The 27079-nt window shown below is 43.8% G+C and overlaps 1 protein-coding gene across 1 annotated transcript in view; it reads right to left on the minus strand.

Moving 5' to 3' along the window:
* The window catches only part of trabd2b (TraB domain containing 2B), a 60392-nt gene that overhangs the window by 6653 nt on the left and 26660 nt on the right, over positions 1–27079 (minus strand). Inside the window, exons 3-4 of the mRNA XM_052074793.1 lie at positions 11463–11609; positions 8649–8823 (exon numbers count right to left, since the gene is read on the minus strand). Coding sequence (XP_051930753.1) covers positions 8649–8823; positions 11463–11609 — 322 coding nt within the window. The remainder of the gene's footprint in view (positions 1–8648; positions 8824–11462; positions 11610–27079) is intronic.

Raw genomic sequence — 27079 nt, forward strand, 5'->3', positions numbered from 1 at the left:
ACGGCTGCTCACATTCGGGTTCTGTTTTATGTTCCGGTCACTTGCGAGGCTCTGAAAGATTATATGAGAGGCCGGCCTGGTTCAACGGGATTTAAAGCGGACATCAAACTGTGGGGGGTGGGGGGGGGGGGGGGGTGGGGGGGTTTCCAAATTAAAATCACTACTTTTAATTTTGCTTGAGTTAGCCAACACTCTAAAATGATTTTGCAACATTTCTGGTTGGTTAATCATGTGAAAAATAGCAGATGACAAGGGGGATAGGCCAAGAATATTTGAAAACAGAAGGAAATTGACCATATTTGGACACGCATGGTTTCCCAGCTCAACATCAACAAAAGACTTGAAAGCCTGACTTGAATCAAGTGTGAATTTAGACAACCGAGTTAGCCACCTGCTAGTGACCCATTTGTAAAAATGCGTGTGAACGAGCCGTTTGGAACATTCAGAAAAAGTTAGAGGAGCCAGAGAGTGAGCACAGATTAGCATCTTCTGCATAAAAAAAATGTTTGGCTAAATTGTCATAGTGTGGGAAGGGGGGTGGACGTGTTCATGGATCTGCCTCACAAAATAAAAGATTCGTTCTGCAGTTTGGTGAGGAAGTGGAAAAGTCGCTAAGTGGGCAACGCTTGAGTAGCTTTTGCGTTGCCGTAGCTCCGCCCTCGGTTGTGGTGGTGCCGAAAGCCACACTGCGCATTTGCCTGAAATCAAAATGCGCTTTGATTCTTTATCCTTTGTGTGTTTTCGCAGACGAAAGTCAAACTTTTTATTCAGACACTTGGGCAGCAATTTTAACTTGTAAAAAAAAAAAAAAAATAAAATCCACATGTCTCCTTGAAATACTCCATTTTGTTGCTGCTGCAGAATGTAATCATCTCCCACGAGAGGAAAGCCGATAACGTTTAGCGCCATGATTGAAGAAAAACAAAACACGCCCCCGTTGTTTGCTTTTTTTCTTTTTCTTTTTTTTCTCTCAACCGCAGTATTTCCCTGTTGGGACGAAAAGAGTATGAGGAACAGCTGTCTGACTGTTTGACGAACACACACACACACACACACACATGCACGCACGCACGCACACACTGCCGCACTTGCTAATGAAAATTGCAGTTTATTAGTCGTGGAAGTTCCAAATGATTTTCTTGTTTCCCTTAATGACAGCCTCGCCGGCAGTTTTGTATTGCTGCGTGTGTGTGTGTGTGTCTGTCGCAAGGCTGCTAAGCATGAGATAAAAGCATGCAGGTATATAAGCGTGCGGTTGTGTACCGTGGCCCCCGAACGTTGATTTCATGTCTGTATTTTTGTAATTATTTTCTTCTGTTTGAATCGAGGCCAAGAATCTTGAAGCAGGCAAGGCATGGAGCATTTCTTTGCGGGACCCCGAGCGAACACATGATGCACTTTTGGTGCTAATCGCTTGCACATGTGAGCGCGCAAAGGAGCTGCATTGATTTGATTTAATAGCAATAAATTTGGGATTAGCAACTGCCCTTCGCGCATTGAACATTAAAAAGCCGAGCTGCTAAATTCAGTTGTGAGTCAAAACCGCAGTACCTGCATGTCATGCAAACAGTCCCTGAGTTTAATTTGAATGCCGAGTCTCCCGTCTAGTGTCAAACCTGACTTCGACACACACAGGTTGCAGTCGGCGCTATAACGTGCAATAAAAAAAAAAAAAAGAATACATGGGCCTGATGCCGCGCTTTTTCTCCACACCCTGAATGAAGACATTCAAACTCCCGATGGCAACGTTTGAGAGATCATTTGAAAACAACACACTTGTCTGCTTATAGTGATAAAATCGACGACAAGATGAAACCACAAATTACCCTTGTTGGTTTTGAACGGTAGCCAAAGGGAGGGGAACGCTTGAAAGGAGAAAAGTGTCTTTGTATCGTGACGCCACTCGCATGAACACACAATTACCGCGTGAAAAAGCAAAACATGATCTTGCTCGGGGAAGAGAATGAGAAGAAGAACCTCGCCAATAACAGGATTCCTTCTGTTAGCTACGCTTACAAGGTGTGTCCGCGATTACATAACGTTTTTGGAAAGTTTCAGACAAGTCGGTGATCGAGTTCTGTCATTGACAAGTAATAATAATCATAATAATACATTTTATTTATAAGCGCCTTTGAAGTGGCGATACCAAAAAAAAGGAATATTTATGGAATATTTCTACTACACTTCTGAGAACGTTCCCAGAATTCTCTTTTTGCATGTAGCCTGTAAACTGATAACATGAGAAGCCGTCCACTGTCGTAACCGCCGTCACCGAAAAGGTTAAGGTCAGGTTGTATGGCGCCACCTGCTGCTACATGCTCTTGGGAGCCTGCAAATGTATTCTAATGTAAGCAGAGTTTTGGATGTAGGCAGAGATTTATCCCCCCCCCCAACCCCCCCCGGCCAAGTGTAGACTTTCTATTTGATTTGATTCGATCATCTCTTTGGCCGCCGAAAGCAGCGAGACGCGGAAGTGAGGAATGAAAGATGAACTCGGAGCGGAGAAAGAAAGGCAAACAGACGTGGAGAGAGGCTGAGAAAAGCAAACGCGCTCGCCATAAAGCGCGACAAAGACGGGGCGAGTGACGTGCGTGCCCGCATGAGAGCGTGTTCCCATGATGATTTTTGTACGTAAAGTAATGCGAAAAGGGACATTTTGATGTCAAGACAAATATTGTTTTTTTTAATTGACACGTGTGTCTCAATGAATTGCGAAATGGTCAAAAAAATGTGTTTCAGTAGTTGAAGTCAAAAAGTGAAACTTAAACACGAAACATTGATTTGAGGGAAAAATATGATACTGATCAAATCAGAACATGCTAGCTTTATTTAAACTTTCTTAAAAATGCTTCGTTTGGGATTTTTTTAGCTGTATAATCATGGACATTGTTGAAAATGGAATCATGATTTTTTTTCCTTCACTGTGTGTGTAGTGAATTTGGATTTTTATATTGGATTCAACTGCTGAAATCAACGTTTTCCATGATATTCAAACTTATTGTGGTGCACCTGGAGAATCAATATGTATTAATAGTCCATCCATCCATTCATTTTCCGATCCGCTTTATCCTCATAAGGGTCAAGGGGCATGCTGGAGCCTATCCCAGTCTTCGGGCAGTAGGCGGGGGACACCCTGAACCGGTTGCCAGCCAGTTGCAGGGCACCCAGATACGAACACGTCCACACTGACACTCAAACCAAGGGACGAGTGTTCCATTAACCCGCCATGCATGTTTTTGGAATGTGAAAAGAAACCGCAGTCCCTGGAGAAAACCCACGCAGGCAAGCTTGCAAACAACTTTAGTGATGCACACCGGCCAGTAGATGGAAGCAACGCCCCACACACATGAGATCAGCACATTTTTAAAAACCGTCTTGGTTCTATAGCTGATTATAAAGGCACAGAAAAAGGCAGAAGAGTGAAATGGAGGATTGTTTATTTTGGTAGATTCAGTGTCAGTGTAATCATTCATTCATTCATTCATCTTCCGAGCCGCTTGATCCTCACTAGGGTCGCGGGGGGTGCTGGAGCCTGTCCCAGCTGTCTTCGGGCAGTAGGCGGGGGACACCCTGAATCGGTTGCCAGCCAATCGCAGGGCACACAGAAACGAACAACCATTCGCACTCACACTCACACCTAGGGACAATTTAGAGTGTTCAATCAGCGTGCCACGCATGTTTTTGGAATGTGGGAGGAAACCGGAGCACCCGGAGAAAACCCACGCAGGCTCGGAGAGAACATGCAAACTCCACACAGGGAGGCCGGAGCTGGAATCGAACCCGGTACCTCTGCACTGTGAAGCCGACGTGCTAACCACTGGACTACCGGGCCGCCCCTCAGCGTAATCATTGAACACAAAATGCTCTGAAATGGCCGTCAGTGATTTTTAACCCTTTCATGCACCCTGTAACCTGATCACATGATAAGCTGTCCACTGTAGTAAATGCTGTCCCAAAAAGCGTTTGAGAAAAAAAATTAAATGAATTAGTAAAAAAAAAAAAAATTCAGATCTGGGTCATGGGCGTACGGGACCGAGCCAGCTCATGATGAATTAGCAAATCCATTGCTCATTGCCGTCCTTTATAAGCACCCTCATGATGGTCCCCCTGTAAGTCAGCATGGCAGGGTTTTGACACCAAAAATCAGCTCTTGGGAAGGGAAATGAAAGTGGCTCAAACAAACAAACCTACATGTTTATTTTGGAGAGCGCCAACTCTTCCAGGCAATGCGCGCGCATCACATGACTGGCCTCGCCGGCATACACGTACGGCGACTGTGCGGAGCGGCGTCTCGGCTTGCGGCCGCGTCAGGAAATTCCACGGGATGTTTTCAATAAGGCGGCAGCCTGAGAGCTTGGCAAACGAGGTCCTGCTGCACGCCACAAAGAACAAGACGCTGCTTATCCAAACGCAATTTTGTGCTAGTGCTTGAGAGACGGCGTAAGGAAGAAGGCAGGAAGTGAAAGTGAAAAGTGTGCTTCTTTCCTGTTTGGCCCTGGTGGTGTGAGAGGACATTCACACGTCTTTCCATGCCTTTCCTTGGTCACCATTAAATAATGATGACACTGGAAATAGCGCATAGACAAGGAGAAGCCAGCAATCAAATCCTTCTTTTCCACTGTGCGGTTCTTACTTGGCTACTTGCTATGAAGGATTATTATTTTTTTTTTTCCCATTGGCAGAAACAACAAAGTAACATGCTAATTGCTAGCACATCCATTTTGCATTGTTTGTTGTCAAACAAAACAGACTTTACAGAGGCAATGTGTGGTTGTTTTAAATCGACAAATTGTAATTCTCTTTGTTTTATGTTTAGTTTGACATGAAACTGACACACGCAGTTGTATAAACCGGCTTGAAGCAGATTTTTTGGGCGGGGGAAGAATTGTTTTCTTTCAGCTAAACGGCTGATGATTTGGTGTAAGCCGCCAAATAGCACCAAAAAAAAAAATCGCTCATACCATAAGGCAGAGGTGTTAAACTCATTTCTGTCGTGGGCCACTTTGGAATTACGTCTTCCATTGGAGGGCCGTTATGACATCATCTCATCGTGTTATTACTTGTAACACAATAAATTGATGGATTACTAGTTTTGAAAGCAGTCAACTACAATAGTTTGTTCAATTATCGCTCAAGTGAGTGCAAACAGGGTCACAAAATGATTGCAAAATCTCAACATTATTTATTTATATGTGACAATTTGACATTTTAGACAGATTTTAGCAAAGATTATGGAGGTTGACACACACGATTTGCTTTGGCGGGCCACATAAAATGACATAGCGGGCCGGATCTGGGCCTTGGGCCTTGATTTTGACACTTGTGCCACAAGGCATCGCAGGATTATTGTTTTTTTCCCCTGTGGTTGCTTTTTTAAAATTAATTTTTAAAAAATTAACAGTGCAAGCAACCCCCGTTCGATGCATTATTTGTGTTTTGTCTGATCCGTTCAATACGTTCTCAGATTCGTCTGTTCTTGAGGTAAACCAGCACTTAATGATAAAGTGTAAATTAAGCACTGTAAAGAAGTACCATCTGAATGTTGTTGATGACACGAAGTGACAAGTCTATCAAATATTATGGCCGACCCACTTGCAAAACATAAGAATCTATTAAAAAAAATAAAAAATAAATTACAGCTACACAAATCATGTCTGAGGGCTTGGCAGGAAACTAAAATTGCCGCCGCCCAAGCTGAGTAACCACCGCCTACGCATGTTTTTTAAAATGTTTTTTTTTTCCAGAACAATAACTGCAAGGGGAGAACAACATCCTGTAGTACCCTTCGACAGCCTCAAGAGACGAGCGACGCTCGGCAGCTGCACAATTGAGTGCGATGGACACTGTCAGAAAGGTATTCTTTTAAAAATACGATCCTTTGCGCGGCCTGTTCAAATCAGTCTGCAGTTAGCTCTCTTCCCGTAGGCTCATATGTTGCTCATCAAGTTGTGTGTGTATGGAACGTAGATGAGCATTAAATGTTGGCATATTTACATATACAGCCAGCCCTGTGTGTGTATTTTGCGGTCAAACTCGTGATGATTCAATGTGACAAAGGCGGTATTTACCTGTAGTGCCAAAACGAAATATGAATTGAAATTCATCAAATTATGATTGTCTGTAAATTGTCATTTATTCTGAAAGAATTCATGAGATATATATTTTTTATATGTCCCCCAATAGTCTAAACACAGTATTCTGATTCATATCCTGTTTGTGGAATGACAATTAAACCTAAAAAAAAAACTACGACTTTTTTTTTGTGTGTGTCTCGTATTGCCACCTGCTGCTCGACTGACCTAACAGTGCCCATGGCCTCAGATTGCAGACGTCAAATGACCAATCCCCGACCTTCCCCCCCAAAAACAGGTGAGAATCCGATTAAGCATCCGGTTGGTAAAGCATGTACAATATGCGGAGGTATCCGGTCGAGAAAGAGCCTTCTCAAGCACACAAAGGCACTTCCAGTCAGGAAGGTGTAGGTGTGCAGACCGAGGCAGGATAAAGATGGATTTCCAACGGCAATGAGGCCTAAGTATTGGTACTGTCCATGTGCAGCGGGGCACAGTCATGCTGGAACAGTAAAGGGCCTTCCCCAAAACTATTTCCACATTGTTGGAACCGACACTGTACCCAAGGTGACTATAAAAATGAAGAAACCTTAGTGCACCCTGGCTGTTTTATATTCTTGAGCATGTCTGGTTAAGCCCTCAATTCTTACGACACTTCTTTTAATTCCCCCCTTCAAAACCGCCAAAGTTGTCTTGCGGTTCATGCAATAAAGTCACTTAAGTACCAACAGACGGGATTTCACTACTTCTAATGTCGTTTGTCAATGGGTGCTTTCATGGTATCAAATGGATGATAAAACTTCATTGCTAGTTAGAAACACAAACGGCGGGGACTTGTGCTGGAACGTAAAGAGATGAGCCAATGAATACGAGACAGGAAGTGTTCTGATTTGGGCCTGAGAAAGACGCATTTAAAAACATTTATTGGGTCCTATTTCTTATCACTCGAGCGGGGGTGCGGGGAGGGGTCATCAACATGCTGCCCGCGGACGCCACGTAACCGGAACGACATGGGCGAGTCTGTTTGAAAAGTCGCTGACCCGTCACCAGTGATGGGACATTGTGATTTTCTGGGAATGTTGTCAAAGGGCCGGTAGTCCAGTGGTTAGCACGTCGGCTTCACAGTGCAGAGGTACCGGGTTCGATTCCAGCTCCGGCCTCCCTGTGTGGAGTTTGCATGTTCTCCCCGGGCCTGCGTGGGTTTTCTCCGGGTGCTCCGGTTTCCTCCCACATTCCAAAAATATGCATGGCAGGCTGATTGAACACTCTAAATTGTCCCTAGGTGTGAGTGTGGGCGTGGATGGTTGTTCGTCTCTGTGTGCCCTGCGATTGGCTGGCAACTGATTCAGGGTGTCCCCCGCCTACTGCCCGAGGATGGCTAGGATAGGCTCCAGCACCCCCCGCGACCCTAGTGAGGATCAAGCGGTTCGAAAAATGGATGGATGGATGTTGTCAAAGGGATCGTTTGAATATGTAAACACTGGCCGGAGATGAACCATTTGAGTGACAGTTTATCATGTGATCAGGTTACCGGGTGCATGAAAGGGTTAATAGTGTCAAATATGTGCAACTGGCCATTTCCGTCTTTAGTATTAAAAAAAAAAATGGCAGATTTCCTCATTGCGCCTTTCTCCATGTTTCTGAACGTGTTCAACAAAGAGTGGCGCATTGGAAAGAATAATTGGCCTTCCTGTGTGGCGTTTGCATGTTCCGTGCCTGCGTGGCTTTTCTCCGGGTACTCCGGTTTCCTCCCACACTCCAAAAACAAACATGACATGTTAATCGAACACTCGAAATTGTCCCTTGGTGTCAGCGCGGAGGTTCCCCGCCAAATACCCGAACACAGCTGGGATAGGCTCCAGCACCCCCCCGCCACCCCCTCGCAACCCTTGTGAGGATAAAGCAGATCAGAAAATGGATGGATGGATGATGTCAAATGGTGGACATGATGTTTGTGTCTGAATATGTTCATCACTGACCATTATTTAACATCTAGTAGCACCAAAATGCCCACTTTTTAGTAGTTTTGCTTTACCGCTAGCTGTTCTCCCGGTATGCCAAAGGTGCCCTACTGCTGCACACAACTGTCACAAAATAATGCTTGAAGTGCTCGTAGTTGTTCTGCTCATGCGCTGAATTGCCATACAAGTGAGAGACATTAGCCGGATATCAAATAAATGCTCAAACGGTTTTCCATACAGCGCCATCAAAAGCATTTCACCATCTGCTTGTGGAAACACAAATGTTGATGAAACGCACACACACGCATTCCCCAGGACAAACACAACTCAGGAAATGTTAGCAGCATTAGCTAGGAATGCTAATTGAAACAAACATCAGTTTCTTCAGTCCTGAGGTTGGAATTAGCTGCAATTTAGACGTCTGACTGCACGCGTGTGTACCAGAAGTCTGGGAGCCATTGTCTGCTATTGCTATCATCCTTTTTTTTCTCGTTCTGGTTTTAAACACTGTTCAACATCAACACACATTAGGACAGAGAGATTCTGTTTAAAAGGAAAGCAAACCAAAGCGCCTTTCTGGGGTTGGTTGATTATTTCTCCATGCCGATCATCTCACCTGCGCCGAAGGCGAAAAAGTAGGTCTGGTTGGGGTTCCTTTGCAGCAGGGCGGATACGCGGCGAGCCATGCGCTGGTTCCGCTTGTAGATGAGCTCCTGGCGGAAGTAGCTGTCGATCTGCTGCGCCGTGGTGCGCTCGTAAGCTGGCAGAGAGCTGTTGATGAAGTGGGGCAGCTGGTTGAGAAGAAAAAGGAAGGAAAGGGAAAAGGGTATCTCGTGGGTGAGGCATTCAAAGCGGGCATTTTGAAAATGCACTTAAAGGACATGCACGCATTTTCAGATGTGTTTCATGTGTTTGGGTTTGACACTGTTAGCGATTTACTGAACCACGCGTGAGCACGTCCGGCTCGCTCGCGTCCATCTTTGAGCCGACATCTTCCCGACTTCACGCCGACGGTATATTAAACCACCTCCGAACAGAGGAGAGGCTCACACCTTCCTCGACACAAATAGCCGTTGTTTTGTCTTGTATGTTCGACACACTAACGCCGGGAAGGCGCGCGCATCTCTTAAACTGCTTTTGCTCACTGACACCTCTGCTGTTTCACACAAGTCGTTGTAAACTGCTGGAGCTTTCCATTTCAACCCCCAATCGGGCTGGTGGATTCAGAAAAGCAGAAAATGCCGCCAGTTTCTTTTTTTGGCCCAAATATAAGACGGCCCTGATAATATATTTGAGAGAAAGACCATGTTATTTTGCCTCATTCAATTCTAAAGTGCAATCACATTCGTAAATGAATGGCTTCTGGTTTTTGAAATGTAAATTACATCATAACTTCTCTTCAGCTGCCGGTCAACCTGGCCGAACTTCGCCCCACTTTTCTCCAGATTGTCACTACGTTTCTCCAATTTCTATTATCTCTTCTATTATTTTCTTCTCTTTTACTTCTTACCGCTATTTTTTAATTTTTCTTCTTCGTGGTACTGCTATTTTTATTTTTATTCTTCATGGTGAGGGTTTACTTTGGCCTGGGAAGTCAAATTCAGCATTCGCTTCAATGATATCTGGAGCCATCTAGTGTCATGAATGGGTATAATGTCTAGACCTCGAATATAAGACTACCCCTGCTTTTTCAGTCTTATTTCAATGCAAAAAACACTGTCTTATATTTGGGCCAATACGGTACATACAGCACTTTAAAAAAATGTGTCCAATTGCAGGTCTCACCTTTCTGTGTACCGGTACATAAAATTTGTGCGGGCAAAGTGTGTGCAATACTGTACGAGCTACTTGACAATTCATCGCTGACCTGTTTTTAACACGAGCGGCTATGTTGGAGGTCTCCAATTTGGATCCAATCAGTCGCTCACCTGCAGTTCTTCACGTGAACTCTCTCTCGCTCTGTCTCTCTCTCTCTTTCTCTCTCTCTCTCTCTCTCTCTCTCTCTCACACACACACACACACACACATGCTTAGAGCTCCAGGCGTCTGATAGCTCTAACATGTGCTGCAAAACTCCAGTACATGTCATTTCATTATGGCCCAATTGCTCTGATTTAAATGGCAGGAGGCCGCCGGTGGGCCACTCAAGTGAAAGGAGCACTGCACCAAGCTCCTGGGGGCCGACTGAGTTAGTAAGACGAATGGACGCAGACTACAAAAGTGACACGATAGGGGCCAGAGAGATTTAATTTTTTTTCTTTCTCGGACTTTCACACTTTCCTGCGGGTCTCCGGCGTGAATAAAAATTGTAAAGCTAAGGTTACATATTGTGTGTTGGGTTTAATGTGTCTGGTAAAACCTGATTTACGGTGAGTTTGGGAGTGTTTTCGAGATCTGTTGACAACATCTTGTCTGTGTTGTGTGCTTGCATGTTTTCAAAGCTCTAAGTTACAATCGTGTCTTGTAAAATGCCTGTCAGCTACTTTGTTCATTGTCAACAATTTCTTGGCAAAGGGCTTCCTGATTCATGTCCCTTGAGTTTTTTATTAATAACTTATATGTCAGTGTTACGGTCGTACAAGTTTAGAATCCCCCACTAAAGAAAGCAAAGTTTATTTTGACATTAAGATGCTTCACAGATGGACATGACATTTGCATTCATTTTGAATTAGAGATGCGTGGTGAGCGAACATAGATCGTGGTTGCCTTGGAAGGGGAAAAAAATACTCATGTTGTTTTTGAGTGTGGTGAGCTTCTGCTTGTGTTTAAAATAAGCAAAAAAAAAAACAAACATTTTCAGCAGACTGTTTGTGTGGGTGTCCAGGCACCAGCACAGCCATTATCCGGCTCTGTTCTGACGAATCAACATGATTGTTTTGCAGTTATTTTTGTTTTTGCATTGAAAAGAAACATGAGGACATGATTTATCCATTTCACATCAGAGCGAGTTAACTAAAACAACAATCTTACGCAAAAATCAGCTCCAGCTCTAACTTGGCACATGCTAACAATATGATGACAGTGAACAAAAAAAATATAAAAGTGACACATCATCACAGTGTTTGTCGAACAAAAACAACTTTTTCCCCACTTTTATGACAACAGTAAAAGTACTTACTTACTTACTTACTTATAACATTAGTATGATAGCTGCTACTTTGCTCTTCAAACTAACGATGCTAGCTAGTTATCCGCCTCAGTAGCCGGTCAACAGTATGTCTTTTACCAAATGTAGACAAGCTAAGTCTTATTTTGTTGTGAAATGTCAATTTAAGCCATCGGTGTTTAGACAGCGCTGTATAAAAAATACTTTATACTCCAACACAGCCTTGTCGTGTAAACAAACTCGCCATAGCTCCCGTTTTTTTCCCATTGTCAGATACAAAGTGGCCCCACAGAACATAGGTGAGAATGAGTCGAGCATGCAGACCTGCGAGTTGTCATGGTTGAAGATGATGGAGCTGAGGTCCCCGCAGTTGTAATGCGTGATGAGGTCCTCGGTGGTGTAGGCGCCCTGCAGACTCCCCGCTCGGACACCCTCGTGTTGCAGCAGCGTTTGGTTCAAGGCGAATAGCACCTGTGGGGAGGTAGCATGCAAAAAGATGAAGAACATTATTATTTTTTTTGTCAACCGCTGAAATCTGAAGCATTGTTTTTATTGTCATAGTTATGTTCCTGACGCTAACATTAGCTAGCTTAACGTTAGAAACAGATTAATTAATTAAATAATTAGTTAATTAATTAGAAATAGATTAGAAATTAGGCGGCCCGATAGTCCAGTGGTTAGCACGTCGGCTTCACAGTGCAGAGGTGCCGGGTTCGATTCCAGCTCTGGCCTCCCTGTGTGGAGTTTGCATGTTCTCCCCGGGCCTGCGTGGGTTTTCTCCGGGTGCTCCGGTTTTCTCCCACATTCCAAAAACATGCGTGGCAGGCTGATTGAACACTCTAAATTGTCCCTAGTGTGAGTGTGAGCGCGGATGGTTGTTCGTCTATGTGTGCCCTGCGATTGGCTGGCAACCGATTCAGGGTGTCCCCCGCCTACTGCCCGAAGACAGTTGGGATAGGCTCCAGCAACCCCCGCGACCCTAGTGAGGATCAAGCGGCTCGGAAGATGAATGAATGAATGAATGAATGAATGAACGAATGAATGAATGAATAGATTAGAAATTAGAAAAACTGAAACTAGAAAAATAAAAGATTATAAACTTAAACTATATATAGTACGATACTCAATTAAAGGAATGAAATGAAATTTTTGCATGAACTCATTCAAGTCAATTATTTATAGCAAAAATTTCATATATGAGGTTTCAGAGTTGATTTTAAATGTATTTCTATCAGCTCGGCCGACGTTACATCAGCTGTACTTTATGGCCCTGTGGGATATTTGGTTGCGTTATTTTTATTATTTTTTTTTCAATTATCTTTTGTTGAGTGTTTATTGCACAATACCTTTTTTTAATCTTGGGGGGGGAGAAAGAAAGAAAAAGAGAGTGAGAGATCTATTTATCACTGAGGCAAAGCACAAAATGGCTCATTGGAAAGTAGTTTTTTTTTTTTTTTTACTAATGCACTTTGTCAAGAGGAAACTTTGGGTTAATTTGTCCAAAATTACTATTTGGCCGTAACTGTGTTCTCTGTCATACATAAAGGTGAATCAATTGTGGATCGCGTACCAAGGTTGCTGTGCAAAAGAGGCTAATCTCGTTAGCAATTTGTAATGTCATTTCTTTTGATGTCAACTGCAGGTAAAGTCCATCTCAAAATGCACACCAGTGCTTTTCTAGTGTAGGGTGGAGAAAGTTTGGAGAGAGGTCTTTGAAAGGGTTCTCACTGTCATCGGGGGTGTAGTAAATCTACAACGGACATTAATAGCAAAAGTAAACCCTCTTTAAAGAGAATTTATTGCATGCAGCCGGCGTTTAGGCGCAGAGACTCTGCATGATAGGTCAAATCGAAGACCCCCCCCCCCCCCCCCACACACACACACCCTCCTTCCCCACCACCTCTCACCGACTCCCGCAGCGCCATGCCACATGCAATCGGTCTGACATGCAGGTCAAAGCGGGTTGAGGGCCGCTGAGCTCGCCCCTCCAGGAACCGGAGGCCCCACGTGAAGCCCTTTCACACACTTCTACATTGCACCAAAACTGACTTGATGACGCCAAAATGACTCATCTCGTCATAACTTCAAATCTCAGTTGGCTGCGGAAGGCCAAGAGCCGTCCAAGAAAGTCAACGTTGAGAATGTAGATGATTCGAATCGCATCGTAGCTACACGGTCTGATACAGCTGCTCAACGGATTTAGCCCGAAGCCGTAATTTACACAATTACATGTTGCTTTCACAACCGCACTGAAAACCCACCGGACACATCATTAGGTACAGCTGCACAGTTGTAATGAGAGCCAGTACAAAAGCATTAGCAAATATTGTGCCTCTCACCGAAACTGATACGGTAAATCCAGAGTCAGCCTGCGAGGATGGTCTGAAGCCCTACCATGAGTTGCCGAAAGGAAAAAAAAAAGCTACTTGTGTTTTTATTTTAAAAAAAATCACTCCTGTTATTTGGTCAACTAAAAAAGATTTTCTGTCGTCGTGCGGACCAAACCAGCAATTGAATCATAATTAATTTACATTTTTACATTTTTTGCTTTTAAAGATAGAAGGAAATTACATTTCTTTTTCTCATTCATTGATGAATTGACAAAATAATTGACACATGAATGACTTATTTGAATAATGGACTTCATTGGCGAGGGTAGTAGTTTGTGTGGTTGTGTGTGTGTGGTTGTGTGTGTGTGTGTATATATGCGTGTGCGCATGTGCTGAGTCTGTGTTTCTGGTGTTGTGAAATGGGTCATATCGACGACATAGGATCTTTTTTTCCAGCCTGGCTTTCATCAAACCAGCTTCTTGCAAAAATGTTTTCCTCATCAAATGAAAGCTTTAAAAGACGTAATCGAGACAGTCGAGTGCACACTAATGATTTCAATTCTTCTTCTTCTTTTTTTTTTTTTTTTGTCTAGTAATACATCCAATCATGGGTGGAGCCCCGGTTCGTAAATATTTAAGAATCAATTAAATAAAGTGTACATTCATTCCCAACTATTGACCTTGAAGATACAAAATATTTGGCAACGGGCTCGGGATCAAGTTAGCCAATTTACACGAGGATGTGGCAAACTCCACCGGGCCACAAATTAAGTCAAAGTTAAAAAAATAAATTTAAAAAAAGGAACGTTTATCTCTGCATTTACACGTACACATAAGTCTGCTCCCCCTTGATGCTTTCCTTGAAACTTCAAGAAAGGGCATTTAAAATGAGTAAAAGAGACAGTAAAATGTGACCGAATTGTACAATATGATGAAAGGCTTGTTTTTGAAGAGCGGAGCATATGCTGCACAGATGGAAGTGATGATCTTGCAGGATTACCGAGTGGCCGAGAGTTTGGGTTGCTGGTTTTTGCACGCATGCTGGCTGTTATATAAATCAGGTGCAAGAAAACAAACCGAGGCCTTGTGCTTATTTATTTCACTTTTCTTGTTTTCGCATTGGATGTTGGAGCCTCCGTTTTCTGAACGTCGTGTGTGCGATGCTCATCAAAAGACATTTTTGGTCCACATTTTGGACAAATTCACACATTTGGATAGGTACCGTATTTTACGCACTATAAGGCGCACCTAAAAGCATTCAATTTTCCCAAAAGGTGCGCCCTGTAATCCGATGTGCTTTATATATGGTGTTACAGTCTCTTTATATTCCCTATTGAGTTGTTTCCCTGTTCGTGTTCCGCTGCCATCTAGTGGTGATTATTAGCAGGAACCAATTAAAACGGAAAAGGGTTCTGCCCGACGCTAATTGACATGTGCGTTCGCCAACACACACTCGAACAGACAGCTACTTTATGAGGCAGGCATAATGAAACAAAGATAATCCCAAAAAGTATAGTTAACGACTGACTAAACAAAGGAAGAAGGAGACGAGCAAGACTTCTAAGGAAATTTGTAGATGCGATCCCATGAGGTTTCTGTGCCTTTTTGTTGAAACAATAAAAGAGGCCATTCATTGAAGGTGCGCCATATAATCCGAAGAAAATACGGTACTTGAGCAACAGCGCAGATTCTTTTACTTATTGTCGATGATGTTCTTAAAAGTAGAAACGGATCACAGACGATCTTCCCTCTTTGTTTTTGTATCAAAGTGACAACGCGACAGCGGAATGTGTTCTCAGTTTCAAGCAGGAGGCCCCAAATCACATGGGTGCAGTCGCTTATTGTTATCATCATCACGGATACATTCAGACTCCTTTGGTGACACCACCGTGGGACCCTCCGAGCTCAATGAGAATCTTTTCTCTTCATTTTTTTTTTTTTTATCTCGCCGTCATTTAATCAGGCGCCGATAAAGAAAACCAGGGAGGCGCGTTCCCCTTGGCCGCTCTCACCTCCCCAGAGGGCCCGCTTGTGTTTCACGGCTTGAAAAGGCTTCGCCGGACCCCTGACCCTGAAGATGTGCTGCGTCCGTCTGCGGGTGGAAGGCAGGGGGAGGGGGGGGGGGGGGCGGGGGTTGGTAAGGAGTTGAAATAGCATCCAGGGCAGCCCTGAGAAGAGGAGATATCGATGCCGGGTTCCCAGCAGCTCCAAAACGTCTTGTGTGAAAATATTGTACATTCCCATCATGACCACAGCGCAGAGGCATCAACTAAACAAACCGTTCAAGGCACATTCACACTCAACCAGTAATTTTCCAACCACGTTGAGATGATTCGGTGTGCGCGGGAGGTACAAATAATGCATCTTTGTTGAAATGACTGAAAAACTGTCAATGAGATAAATATATTTTCATACATTTTTTTATTAGGAGGCAGCACGGTGAACGACTGGTTCTCACAACTGCCTCACAGTCCAGAGGTCCAGGGTTCGATTCTAGGCTTTGGTCTCCCTGTGTGGAGTTTGCATGTTCTCCCCGGTCCTACGTGGGTTTTATCCGGGTGCTCCGGTTTCCTCCGACATTCCAAAAACATGCATGGTAGGTTGATTGTACGCTCTAAATTGTCCCTAAATGTGATTTTGAGTGTTGTTGTGTGCCCTCGTGAGGATGGATGGACAAGGGTATACTGGAACGTATCCCAGCTGTCTTCGGGCAGAGTGGGGGGGGACACCCTGAACCGGTTGCCAGCCAACCGCAGGGCACAAAGAGACGAACAACCGTCTGCGCTCACACTCACACCTTAGAACAATTTAGAGTGTTCAATCTGCCTGCCATGCATGTTTTTGGAATGTGGGAGGAAACCGGAGTACCCGGAGAAAACCCACGCGGGCCGGCCGGGGAGAACATGAAAACTCCACACAGGAAGGCCGGAGTCGGGATCGAACCCACGACATCTGCACTGTGAGGTTGACGCGCTAACCACTTGCCCCGCCGGGCCGATCTATAATCTATACAATTATTTCTTTCTTTCTTTATATGAATTGTTTCATGGTTTTATGCTGCTGATCGGCTGATACCGATTCAGATCACATGGATTAGCCGCCCACTAATACATTATTTTTAGAATCAATTTAACTGACAGATGTTTTTTTTTTCAGTGGGTAATTAATTCATCTGATGTTTCTCTCCATATTTCCATCCCTTTGTAATACAGAAACAGGAAATGATTTCAAATCGATGGTGTAGAAACTGTACACACACATTATAGTCAGTTACTGGAATGGGCAAGGGAACACTCCACTGTCCATCCATCCATTTTCCGAACCGCTTAATCCTCACTAGGGTCGCGGGGGTTGCTGGAGCCTGTCCCTGCTGTCTTCGGGCAGTAGGCTGGGGACACCCTGAACCGGTTGCCAGCCAATCTCAGGGCACGCAGAGACGAGCAATCGTCTGCGCTCACACTCACACCTAGGGACAATTTCGAGTGTACAATCAACCTGCCATGCATGTTTTTGGAATGTGGGAGGAAACCGGAGCACCCAGAGAACACCCACACAGGCCCGGGGAGAACATGCAAACTCCACACAGGGAGGCCAGAGCTGGAATCGAACCCTCTACCTCTGGACTGTGAAGCCGAAGTGCTAACCACTGGACTACCGGGCCGCCCGAACACTCCACTGCTCACAGGATATTCTCGAAGTGTCTGCAGGCTGTCAAGGACAAGCTGCACGTGATTGTTTATTGGGTTTTTTTTTGTAATCGCAAATGATAGTCATTGATCGAGCTAAGACGATCACTTATTCATCCACCCCGATCGCGATCTCTTGAGACCCCTTCCCTTTCATTCAAACTAACCCTGATATCTCACCTGTCACACGGAAAACAAATCACTTTTTACATTGAGTCAAATACGCCTTGCAAGCCCAAAATCCTCAAATTTGCTACGTAAAACTGCAGTGAAGTCAGGTTCCCAGAGTCCCACGTCTTTCCGAGCATACCATACCGATTTCCTACTGTGCGGATGCCCTAAAAGGCGCCTGTAGCCAATCCCATCTATCCAGTATCTCACATGACTTCACGTACAACTCACAGTGGCATGGAGGGGGCTTTAAACACCTGCTGTTGTCTGATCTTTTACTCCGGAGGGGGAAGCACCTTGAATACATTAAGCAGAGGAAGTGCTGGTGTCACCCAAGAGCCCATCAAAGTCATGCGAACAGTCTGGCCCCCCCGAGAGCTCCGCCGTTGTCTCATCCGCTTTTATCGGCGGCTCCTCACGACGATCTTGAGTTTTCGACTCTCCGGGAGATCCGCGTCAGCTGTCAGGGGCTTTTCAAGGCAACCTTTAAACGTCTGCGTGCGTCGGAACCTCGCCAGAAACTTTTTACGGCCTCTTGGCGCCTTGCAGCATGTGGACTTGACTCGCTTGTTTGAAGGTAAGCAGCACTTTCAACTCATCCCATCTGGCGCGGGCCGAGCGTTGAGTCCTCCGCCCCTTCCATGTTCTATACACCCCCCCCCCCCCTCTTTCATGCCAACCCGCAAACACAACCCGGCGTAAATACAAGTTCTCCTTTTGTTGGGCTTCTTTCTACCGCTGTGCCTACTCGACCTTCTGTCTTCGAGGAGGAAATCCAGGGATTACCACGGGGACAATCCCGGTGGCAAAGGCCTGCTGCTGGCAGCTTCCACAGAAAAGCCGTGTTTTATTCCTCTTCCGTCTTCCTTCAACCCTTCCGAGGCAGGGGGTGAGCGTCTAATCATGGCAAATATCCCCCGATTGGGCCTCGGCTCTCATCCTTCCCGTCTCTCTGCATGCACCTTGCAATTGTTTGCGCCCCCCCCCCCCCCTCTCCCCATTGGTACTCTTTGCCCCAGTGCTCTTCGGCCTCCCGTTTCGCCACTTAATAAGAGCAGTGAGTGGGGGTGGGAATTTTCTGGGTGTTGCCCCAGCTCTCTGCAAACTTGTCGACAAATAAACCCTGCTGTTTGACTTGGCAGGGCAGTCATCCTGGCTTTCCTGCCCCCCCCTCCCCCGCAGAAAACGGAACGTAATAAAGTATCACTCGATCCCCACAGAAAACGGCTCACAGCTGCTCCCTTTCGTGAAAGTCCAGCGCCCGCCCGTTGGAACGAGGAGTGAAAATGACAAAGCAAAAATCGCGCAATCTGTTTTTTTTCTCGATACCAAGTCCGACATCTGGTGAGGTGGCACACATCTAACTTGAAATGCATCCATTTAAGCAGGCGCAGATGCGTCTTATTAACATGGAATTTCAAGCCAGTTGGGTGGCCCGCCCCCGAAAAGCAAATGACTGGAAGGAGTCGGTGCAGCTTCATCGTCGCAACATTCTAAATGTCGTCCGAGTCTTCTAAATGCGTCCCCATTGGTTGAATCTCTGGCCAAGTCGTGAGAACTGGCAGTGGACCAGTCACCCACACATCGAAGAAACCGTTCAACATCACTTTGACTTTGGATGACCAAAGTCTTGCTCTCTTCGACCACGAGAACTTCGGACTTTTCGGCTTAAGTCTTTGCCATTTGGTCTCCTGGTCCACTAAGATCCATGACTCGTCACCAGTGATGATTCTGCCTATCGGGAGTCTGGTGTCATTTGTTTCATCATCACTCACTCAGCTCACTGTTTGGTGACCAGACACAGGAAAAATGTTCGTCTATTAAGAATCGGCAGGCGGAAATATCACATCTCCGAAAAGAATGACTTTTAAGGAAACACCCACCAAAAAAACAACACCGGTAAATAAAAGTTGAGCATGTTTGTTGAGCCATTAGCATTACATCATCAAAGAAAAAAACATTTTGCCCACTCTGTATTATTCAAAAATCTGTAAAATTAATATATTGAAGTTTCCAAAATGTAAGCTTTTTAATTACTTTTTGTCAACCTTTTTCCTTTTTTTTCCACTTTCAATAACATTCCAGAGCAGTGAAAACCCTCAAATATCCTTTCCCTTATATTGCATTACTATTTAATTTTATTTATTTTTTAAAACTAAATTGATGTTGCTTTTTTACGGATATTCCTTTATACATTGGGTTGACCATGTCTTACAGTTAATTACCTTTAAATGTAAAATTATTGCAAATGTTATTGAAAATGGTCTGCGCGGGATATTTCTGCTTCCATTATTTCTTACGGGACCGATTATCTCATTTCATTGGCCTGAGAGGTTCAATTCATCCTCTTACATGCGAGTCCGGCTGACTCCAACCATCCAAGTACTACGTGAAAGCATCTGCTCAAAACTCACCCAAGTAGCAAATCAAACTCTTGAAGAACATTCATTCGCCTTATTAAAGGGGATAATAATAAGCCGACGGCCTTTTATTTTTCTTACCATTTGTATTTACAACTTGTTGCAGAGCCACAACTGGCCGAAGGAGCCGGCGAATGCAAAGCTGCAACACTCGCTGACGTTTTTATAACGTGTCGAAATTGAAGCCCGCTCTTAAATCGCTGGTGTGTATAAAATGATTTCTGTTCGGCCTCTTCAGAATGGCTGCCAAGGGAATCAAACAGATCTTTCGAGTGTTTATGAGGCGTTACAACAGTAAAGTAGCCCCTCGATGAGGAGGTATTTTCAAACCCACCATTTTAGGTTAATGTGTGCAAATGCAAGCAACTTGTTTGGCTACTTTCAGTATGATTGTTGGAACGATCAATGTTTTATGTTGTTGTAATACATACTGGGAAACACCACGAGTCTATCTTTGTGGTTTATTCATTGCAAAAAAAGGGAGAGATTTTACAAACCAGATGCATGGAATGCGATATACTAACCTTTGAAGCAACAGATATTTGAACACAACTGGCGGAGCAACACATGTGGACCAACAGTCTAATAGAATAACAATACTCAGAGGCATATATTATTTCTTTAAAAATTAATGACTACTTTTATGGCATATTACTGAGAAATTGCGACCGGCTTCTAAAGTTCTATCAATATATCTGTATTATACTGCCCCCAGGTGGCCAAGGCGTGCACATAAGACAGAACAAACAAACAAAAAAAAAAACATGGCAACAACTGTTTAATTATTTACATTCTATTTAGTTATGTCATGTTTTTTAAAGCATAGTATTATAGAGTCCCATTTTTCTTATTAAAACTTATTTGCTGTGGGCTGGAATAGATTAATGGCATTTCCACTCATTCGTTTCAATGGGAACTAAACAAGTTTTTACTTCGAGGCATCATGATGGAACAAATTTAACAGTTTCTCAAAGCACCAATTGATTGGAACATGAGAGAAACATTGAGCAACCCCACTGAACCCCATGCTGCTTCACCAAGCCTCATGACACTATCTGATCATGTTTTGAGAAATTTCCTTCTCAAAACCCAATTTATGAAGTTAGTTTAGCTGAAGAAAATAACTCATCTTCCATTATCATAAATCATCAAATGGCTTCTTTATTTCGGGCAGCTCAGTGAGCTTGTGGTTAGCATGGAGAGCTAGTGGTTAGCATAGAGAGCTAGTGGTTAGTGGTTAGCATGTCCGCCTCACCGTTACCAGGTTTGGGGTTAGAAATGACATTTACATTTTCTCTATGTGCTCGCATGGCTTTTGCTTGAAAGCTGGGTCAAAAGTAACCCAAACTGAGTGAAATAGCGAGCCCGGTGCTGGGTTATTTGTGGTCAATGCTTTGGTTTCAGGATCTGAAGGATTCCTTTTTTTTAGTATCAACGTTTTGTAAGAAAACAACATTGAATGTACTTCAACTTCAGTACAAAACAAAACTGTCCAAAATGGCCGCCAGCTTTAGCTCTTCAGCCAGCCCAGAGATCCAATCTGGAGTAGACTCCAGTTCACCCAAGACTCTCATGAGCAGAAGAGCTAAAGAAAAATGGATGAATAGCATTCCCATTACCTTGTTCATCTCAAGACAATAACTAAATTTCAACATATGACATGCTGAATGAGCCTAAAAACCTTCTGCCCCCGGACCTCACGTTGGGATTTATGCAGCCTTCCTAGTTTAGGTCGCTCTAACCTTATCTTAAAGCTTGTAGTCCGTCACGAACATCGCGGCCTCCACTAATCTCAACACATTTCACACACCACTTTTTTTTTTCCTGTAAGAGAAAAAAAAATCGCATTGAATCCAACAATGTGCGTGATAGTATCCAAACCAGATGAGAAATGTCGGCACATGTTTAAACATTCCAACGTCGCCCTCTCTTATCTCCCTCAGCTTTGGCTGGGCTTACTACTTTGGACGCAATCACTCCCCAAAGAATGATTTGTCCCCTTATAAAGTCGATATTGGAGGTGTGGCTGAAATGTGAGAACGCCACATAATCACCTGTAACAGGTCCAGGTGACTGAAGTCATGGCGGTGGCCAACGTCCCTGCATCTCGTAACGTCATTCTAGCGTTATGCACGCCACGTCATGCAAGTCGCGTCCGATGGATTCCAGTTGAATCCCTTTTTGGGGGGAGAAAAATGCTCAACACCCACCACGAATACATCAACATTCAATTAACATTTCATGAATGTTTGGTGGGTATACATTGACCATTCTCTGGAGAATGTTGACTTGTTCATAAATATTTATCAAGGGGCTAAACCTAAATATTTGCTCTTATCTCATTGAATGATGCATTTTTTCTTGTTGTTGTTGTTGTTGTTAAATCATCTGATAAGAAGCTTGGAAAAATATGCAACGTGCTTGTTGTTCACATGGGGCAGTGCTTGTGTTTTGGCCATCCCAAGGGAGATTGCGATAATCAGAGCGGATCACCTAATGTGAAAGTACAGTTTTCCCGTCTGCTTTGGCCTTCGTATGTTCTGCTTTTGGTTCTCGCAATGGCTGGCTTCTCACAACTATTCATCCATTTCTCACAGAAAAAAAGATTCCCCATCCCCTCCCCCCAATTTTTTGGGGCCATTTTTTTAAAACATGGAAATGGTCATCTACGTACTTTGCATGCATCAAATTCAAAGGAAATGAGAGGAGCAGTTTCCATCGCCTGTGTTCACTCCCACAACGGCGCACTCCACTAATGTGCACAATTAGACTGCACTTTGCGCTAAACTCACGCAAGGCATGAATATATAACGGTCCGCTAAAGTCCGCTTTGGTGCATACCAACAGATACACCTTGCAAAATACAGCTGCCAAAGTCCATTTGATAAAAGCAGGTACTGCCCGGTACGACTTTATGACTTCAAGGATTGACCAAGGCTGCTTCCTTGGAAAGAGATGAAACAGATTTCGGCAGACAGCGAGCAATAAGTTTTAAATTTGGATGTTGCCTTTTTCCAGTTCGTTTGTACATTCCTTCTTCCCTCCCCAAAAAACACACGTGTGCAACCACCCATAGATGGCAGCTCTGTAGCCTTCCAGGAAAGTGCACGCTCCAAAGAAATACAAGACAATTACAACGCCGTGATTGCTGTCTTTAATCGTTTTAGCACCCAAGCCCTCTTCTTCCGCAAATACTGGGTCTGAACCGCAGCTAAATGCGGGGTCGACCAGTGTCAGTGAGCGTGTTGAAAATGTGTGTGTGCGCGCTGTTTAAAAACACAAGGGCACTCGCACATCTGTTTGTGTACACGTATGCTTGTATGTGTGCCAGTGCGTTCAGCCCACAGGGGCTCAAAGGACAGACTTGGGCGGCAATTGTTTTGCGGTCCCTCCGTCAGCGCATCACAGCGGCGTGGTCCTCAAACGGGCCACAAATCATCAGCGACCACACCGATGCTGAGGAACGCCAGAGGCACGTACGATGGCTTTTGTGGAAGAATGCTACAAGTTATGTGCAAATTGGGCAAAACAAACCAACTACTACAGATATCGTCATTGCGACAATCAAGCTTCCGAACACTTTTAACTGGATTACGCTACAAAAAATGGGGTTTAAATCTAAAAAACTAAAACATTAACTCTTTCATTCCACAAGACGTACGTCTTTTTAAAATTAGGCCCCGCCTACCAAGGACGTACTTGTACGTCCAAGTCTTTATTTTGCGTCATAGAGAAGACGAGGGTCTGATTCAATCTGTGAATGAGAATAAGCCGATTGCATTGTAAATCATGTAAAAAAAGCGACCAGTAGGTGGCAGCGGTGCCTCACGTGTTTGAAATGCATGCTTTTACAAAAAGCTTTTTCTCAGTTTTTTGCCCAGGAATCGCCATTTTCATGAAACTTATCCATTTTGTAATGCCTATTGCTGAAGAATGGAAAAAGATAGAAAACATTGGGGTTTTTTCTGCTGGAAGAAGAGAGTCCAAACTTTATTTTGATAGGCTCTGTGTTTATATGGCATTAGATCCAAATATTCTGTGGGCCTTGAAAGATCAGTCAGAATCTAGTGAAACGCTGGGTTTGAGGGAGTTGCTCCAGTGAAAATGGCTGGCATTGAATGAGTTAAATGCGCAGCATATTTCTGAATTCAAGCAAAATTATCGGGCAGTAGAATATGAAAGTTTGACTTGACAAGAGTTCTTAAAACAAGTTAGAATAGATCCACAGGTCTCTTCATATATATTTCCTAAACCTATAGGATTATGGAGATTTAACCTAAGCTTTCTCATAACCAGTCATCTAAGTGAGTTTTAATGCCTTTTAAAGATTTTTTTTTGTTGGGTGGGGGGGGGCTAAACAAAAAACAAAAAAAGCAAATGGGGGGAAAAACACCTGGAAAGCAGAAATATCAGAATAAAAGAAGACCTTGAAAAAAATAATCACACATTAAATCCCAATCATAAAATTGAGTAAAAAAAAACCTAAACATTGCAATTAGATTATTTTTGAAAATCATCCCACCCTAGTTTACAGTACAAATTATGGCAACATCTTATAAATGAAGACGTGACGCATGACATAATAATTGCATTCAACATGCTCTTCCCGGAGGATTCCAATGAAGCCTAAAAATTCTTAAATGCTTTTAAAACGTATTCCATAATAACAATCAAAATAGTAAACCCACTTCATTTCAAAATTTAGGAATGTATTATACACTTTATTTATGGTACCACCATGGCATACACGCACACCTACGAGAACATCGCGGAGGGTTGTTGTAAACTGTCAAAGTCAACTGAATCCGAAATGAAGCCACATTAAAAAGCACCAGCGTTGGAAGTGTTGATGTGCTCTCAGATGGGTTCCGGGTGAGCGGCCGTGGTTTCACGGGCCGTGTGTGCATGCGCATACACACTGACAGATGTCTTGCACACTTTGGGGATTATTGCAAAAGAATGTAAAGGGGGATGATTGTGCTGTGACTGTGACTCACACGCTCTGGCGCGCTGCGTAGATCACAAAGGAGACACACGCAAACACATGCGAGGCCCAAGATTGAATATGTTTGCACTGTGCAACTAAGAAAGTCAAGGACATGCCCGATGAGAATGTTGACTCCGCCAAAACAAAGCGCTCCCGCCCGCCGGCTCGCTCAACTCTGTTTCTCCTGGTCATGTCTTTTCTTTCAATGCAGCGTCGCTTTATCCTCCACATCAACACCCCCCCGCCCCCCCCCCCCCCCCCCTACCTGGTTCATGATACCAAAGTGGCCATGGCAACCCTCCAAAACGTTGGATGAGTCAACACTGAGCTCCTTGCTTCCCATCCTCTCTGTCAGGGTGGAGTGAGAGGGAGTGGACAAACAGAAACTAAATACCGAATACCGTCACATCAATGTTCAATCCCCCCCCCCCCCCTTAGAAATCAAATAAAGTATTATTACGAAGACTGAAAACAAGAAAAGTCAAGTCAACATTATTTATAGAGCACTTTCAAACAGCCATCGCTGCATACAAAGTGCTGTACATGGAGCGATTTAACATACACAGTAAACAGTAAGACAAATCGGTAATAAAGGCGGTAGAAAGCACCAAGCAGTAAAATCAAGAACAAATCTAAGCCCTTCGTCTGTCGGGAAGGTGGAGTAAATACACTAGTTTCAATACATCGGTGGCCTTTTTTTGAGCCTAGCTCAAATTACTTTTTTCAAGAAATTTTGCCGAGTCAAATTTTTATTTTTGTTGTTTTTCAACCCTAGTTTTTAGTTGACCCAAGTTTACTTTGTGTATCACTGCACATTCAAAATCGTATCACAAATTGTTCACACAGTTATCATTGGTTGCTACGACAGCACAAACAGCACCCTTACAATATTTGTTTGTCATAGTTTCTTGTTACTGCAATACTAGGGTAGCTCATACTACCAGAGACAAATTCCTTGTGTGTTTTTACATACAGTACTTGGTCAATAAAGATAAATCTGACTCCAAAACCAAAATGTTCAGCCAAACCATGTCGGCTAAGGAAAATCTACTAACTTAATGCTATCATATAATATGAACCACCGTAGGAAATTGGCATGGATGTTACAGTACTTAAAAACCGCGAAATTCTTTAAAACAAATGCAGTGATGGGTTGACTCTGTATTCATTCCGCAATTCACAAGAGAAAATCATATAAATGGCTGCTAGCGTAAAAAGACAAGCTAACGTAAATGAACAGAAACCTTTTAAAAACAAACAGAAGGATATGTTGCTAGGCAATTGCTTCATCACTAAAGGGAAGTCACAAGAAGGGAAATTCGCAATAAAAAGTTAGCTAGCTTAATGCTACCATGTGATGTCAAACAATATAGGTGGACTAAAGGAAATAAGCATGGATGTTACAGTAATGATCAATTCCTAAGCATCTACTTCTTTCAAACCAATGTCGTGATTGGTCTATTCTTTATTCATTCCACAGGGTAAATTTAAAACAACCAAACGCCACATTGCTTAAAACTGTAATGTAGCAGCTATGCGAATTATAAACCATCGTAGTGGGGGAACTCGAAAGTGCCAGTACAACTGATACGAGCTCAACGGCTACTGTGTAATGAAACGCAGAAGTGGCGCGTTGCTATCTGGACCCATGTTTGTGCTCGTGATGGTTTGTATCACTCACGGTTCTAGATTCGGCCCTTTGCTATTGCCAAAACAGCCAACAAGATGTCAGCGCGCATCATCACGTGCGTGTCAGTATGCAGCAGATAGCCGCACATAAATTGCCATTGTCATTTCTCGGCAGCTGCGTGTTCGCTTACGTCCTGCCTGACCCCCTCGCTTTGCCTTTATCTGCTCACTCCTTTGACTTATGTCCATTTTATTCCTCTTCCTGTCCCCGTTCGTTTCTGACTTTCACTCGCCTGCCACCCATCTGTTTCTCATCTCACAGCAGAGAGGCTGACGGTTGTAGCCATGAAGGAGCTGGATGAGATAGAGGAGGAGGGAGTCGGTAATCCTTTCCTATCAAATTCTGACCGTATGAACAACCTAAGACTGTTTTTTTTTCCAAGTATGGAAGAATTCCTGCATGTGGAAAACCAGCAAATAAACCCTCCAAAAAAGAGAAGTGAGTTAATGAGCTCCTCCAGGGATGTTTGTTTTTTTCATAACCAACGCAAACAGATATTTGGCCCACTGGTTTCGGCCCTTAAAGACGCACATAAGTGCCTCTCAGTGCGATGAGCTGTCAGACCCTGTTAGCCTTGGCGTTCCTGCTCCTGCGGTTTGGAACTCCTTTCTGAGGAGGACCTTTTCTCCGCATCAGGAACTTCCAGGGAGCGGCGGG

This window comes from Hippocampus zosterae, chromosome 8, assembly GCF_025434085.1.
Source record: "Hippocampus zosterae strain Florida chromosome 8, ASM2543408v3, whole genome shotgun sequence".
Classification (NCBI taxonomy): Eukaryota; Metazoa; Chordata; class Actinopteri; order Syngnathiformes; family Syngnathidae; genus Hippocampus; species Hippocampus zosterae.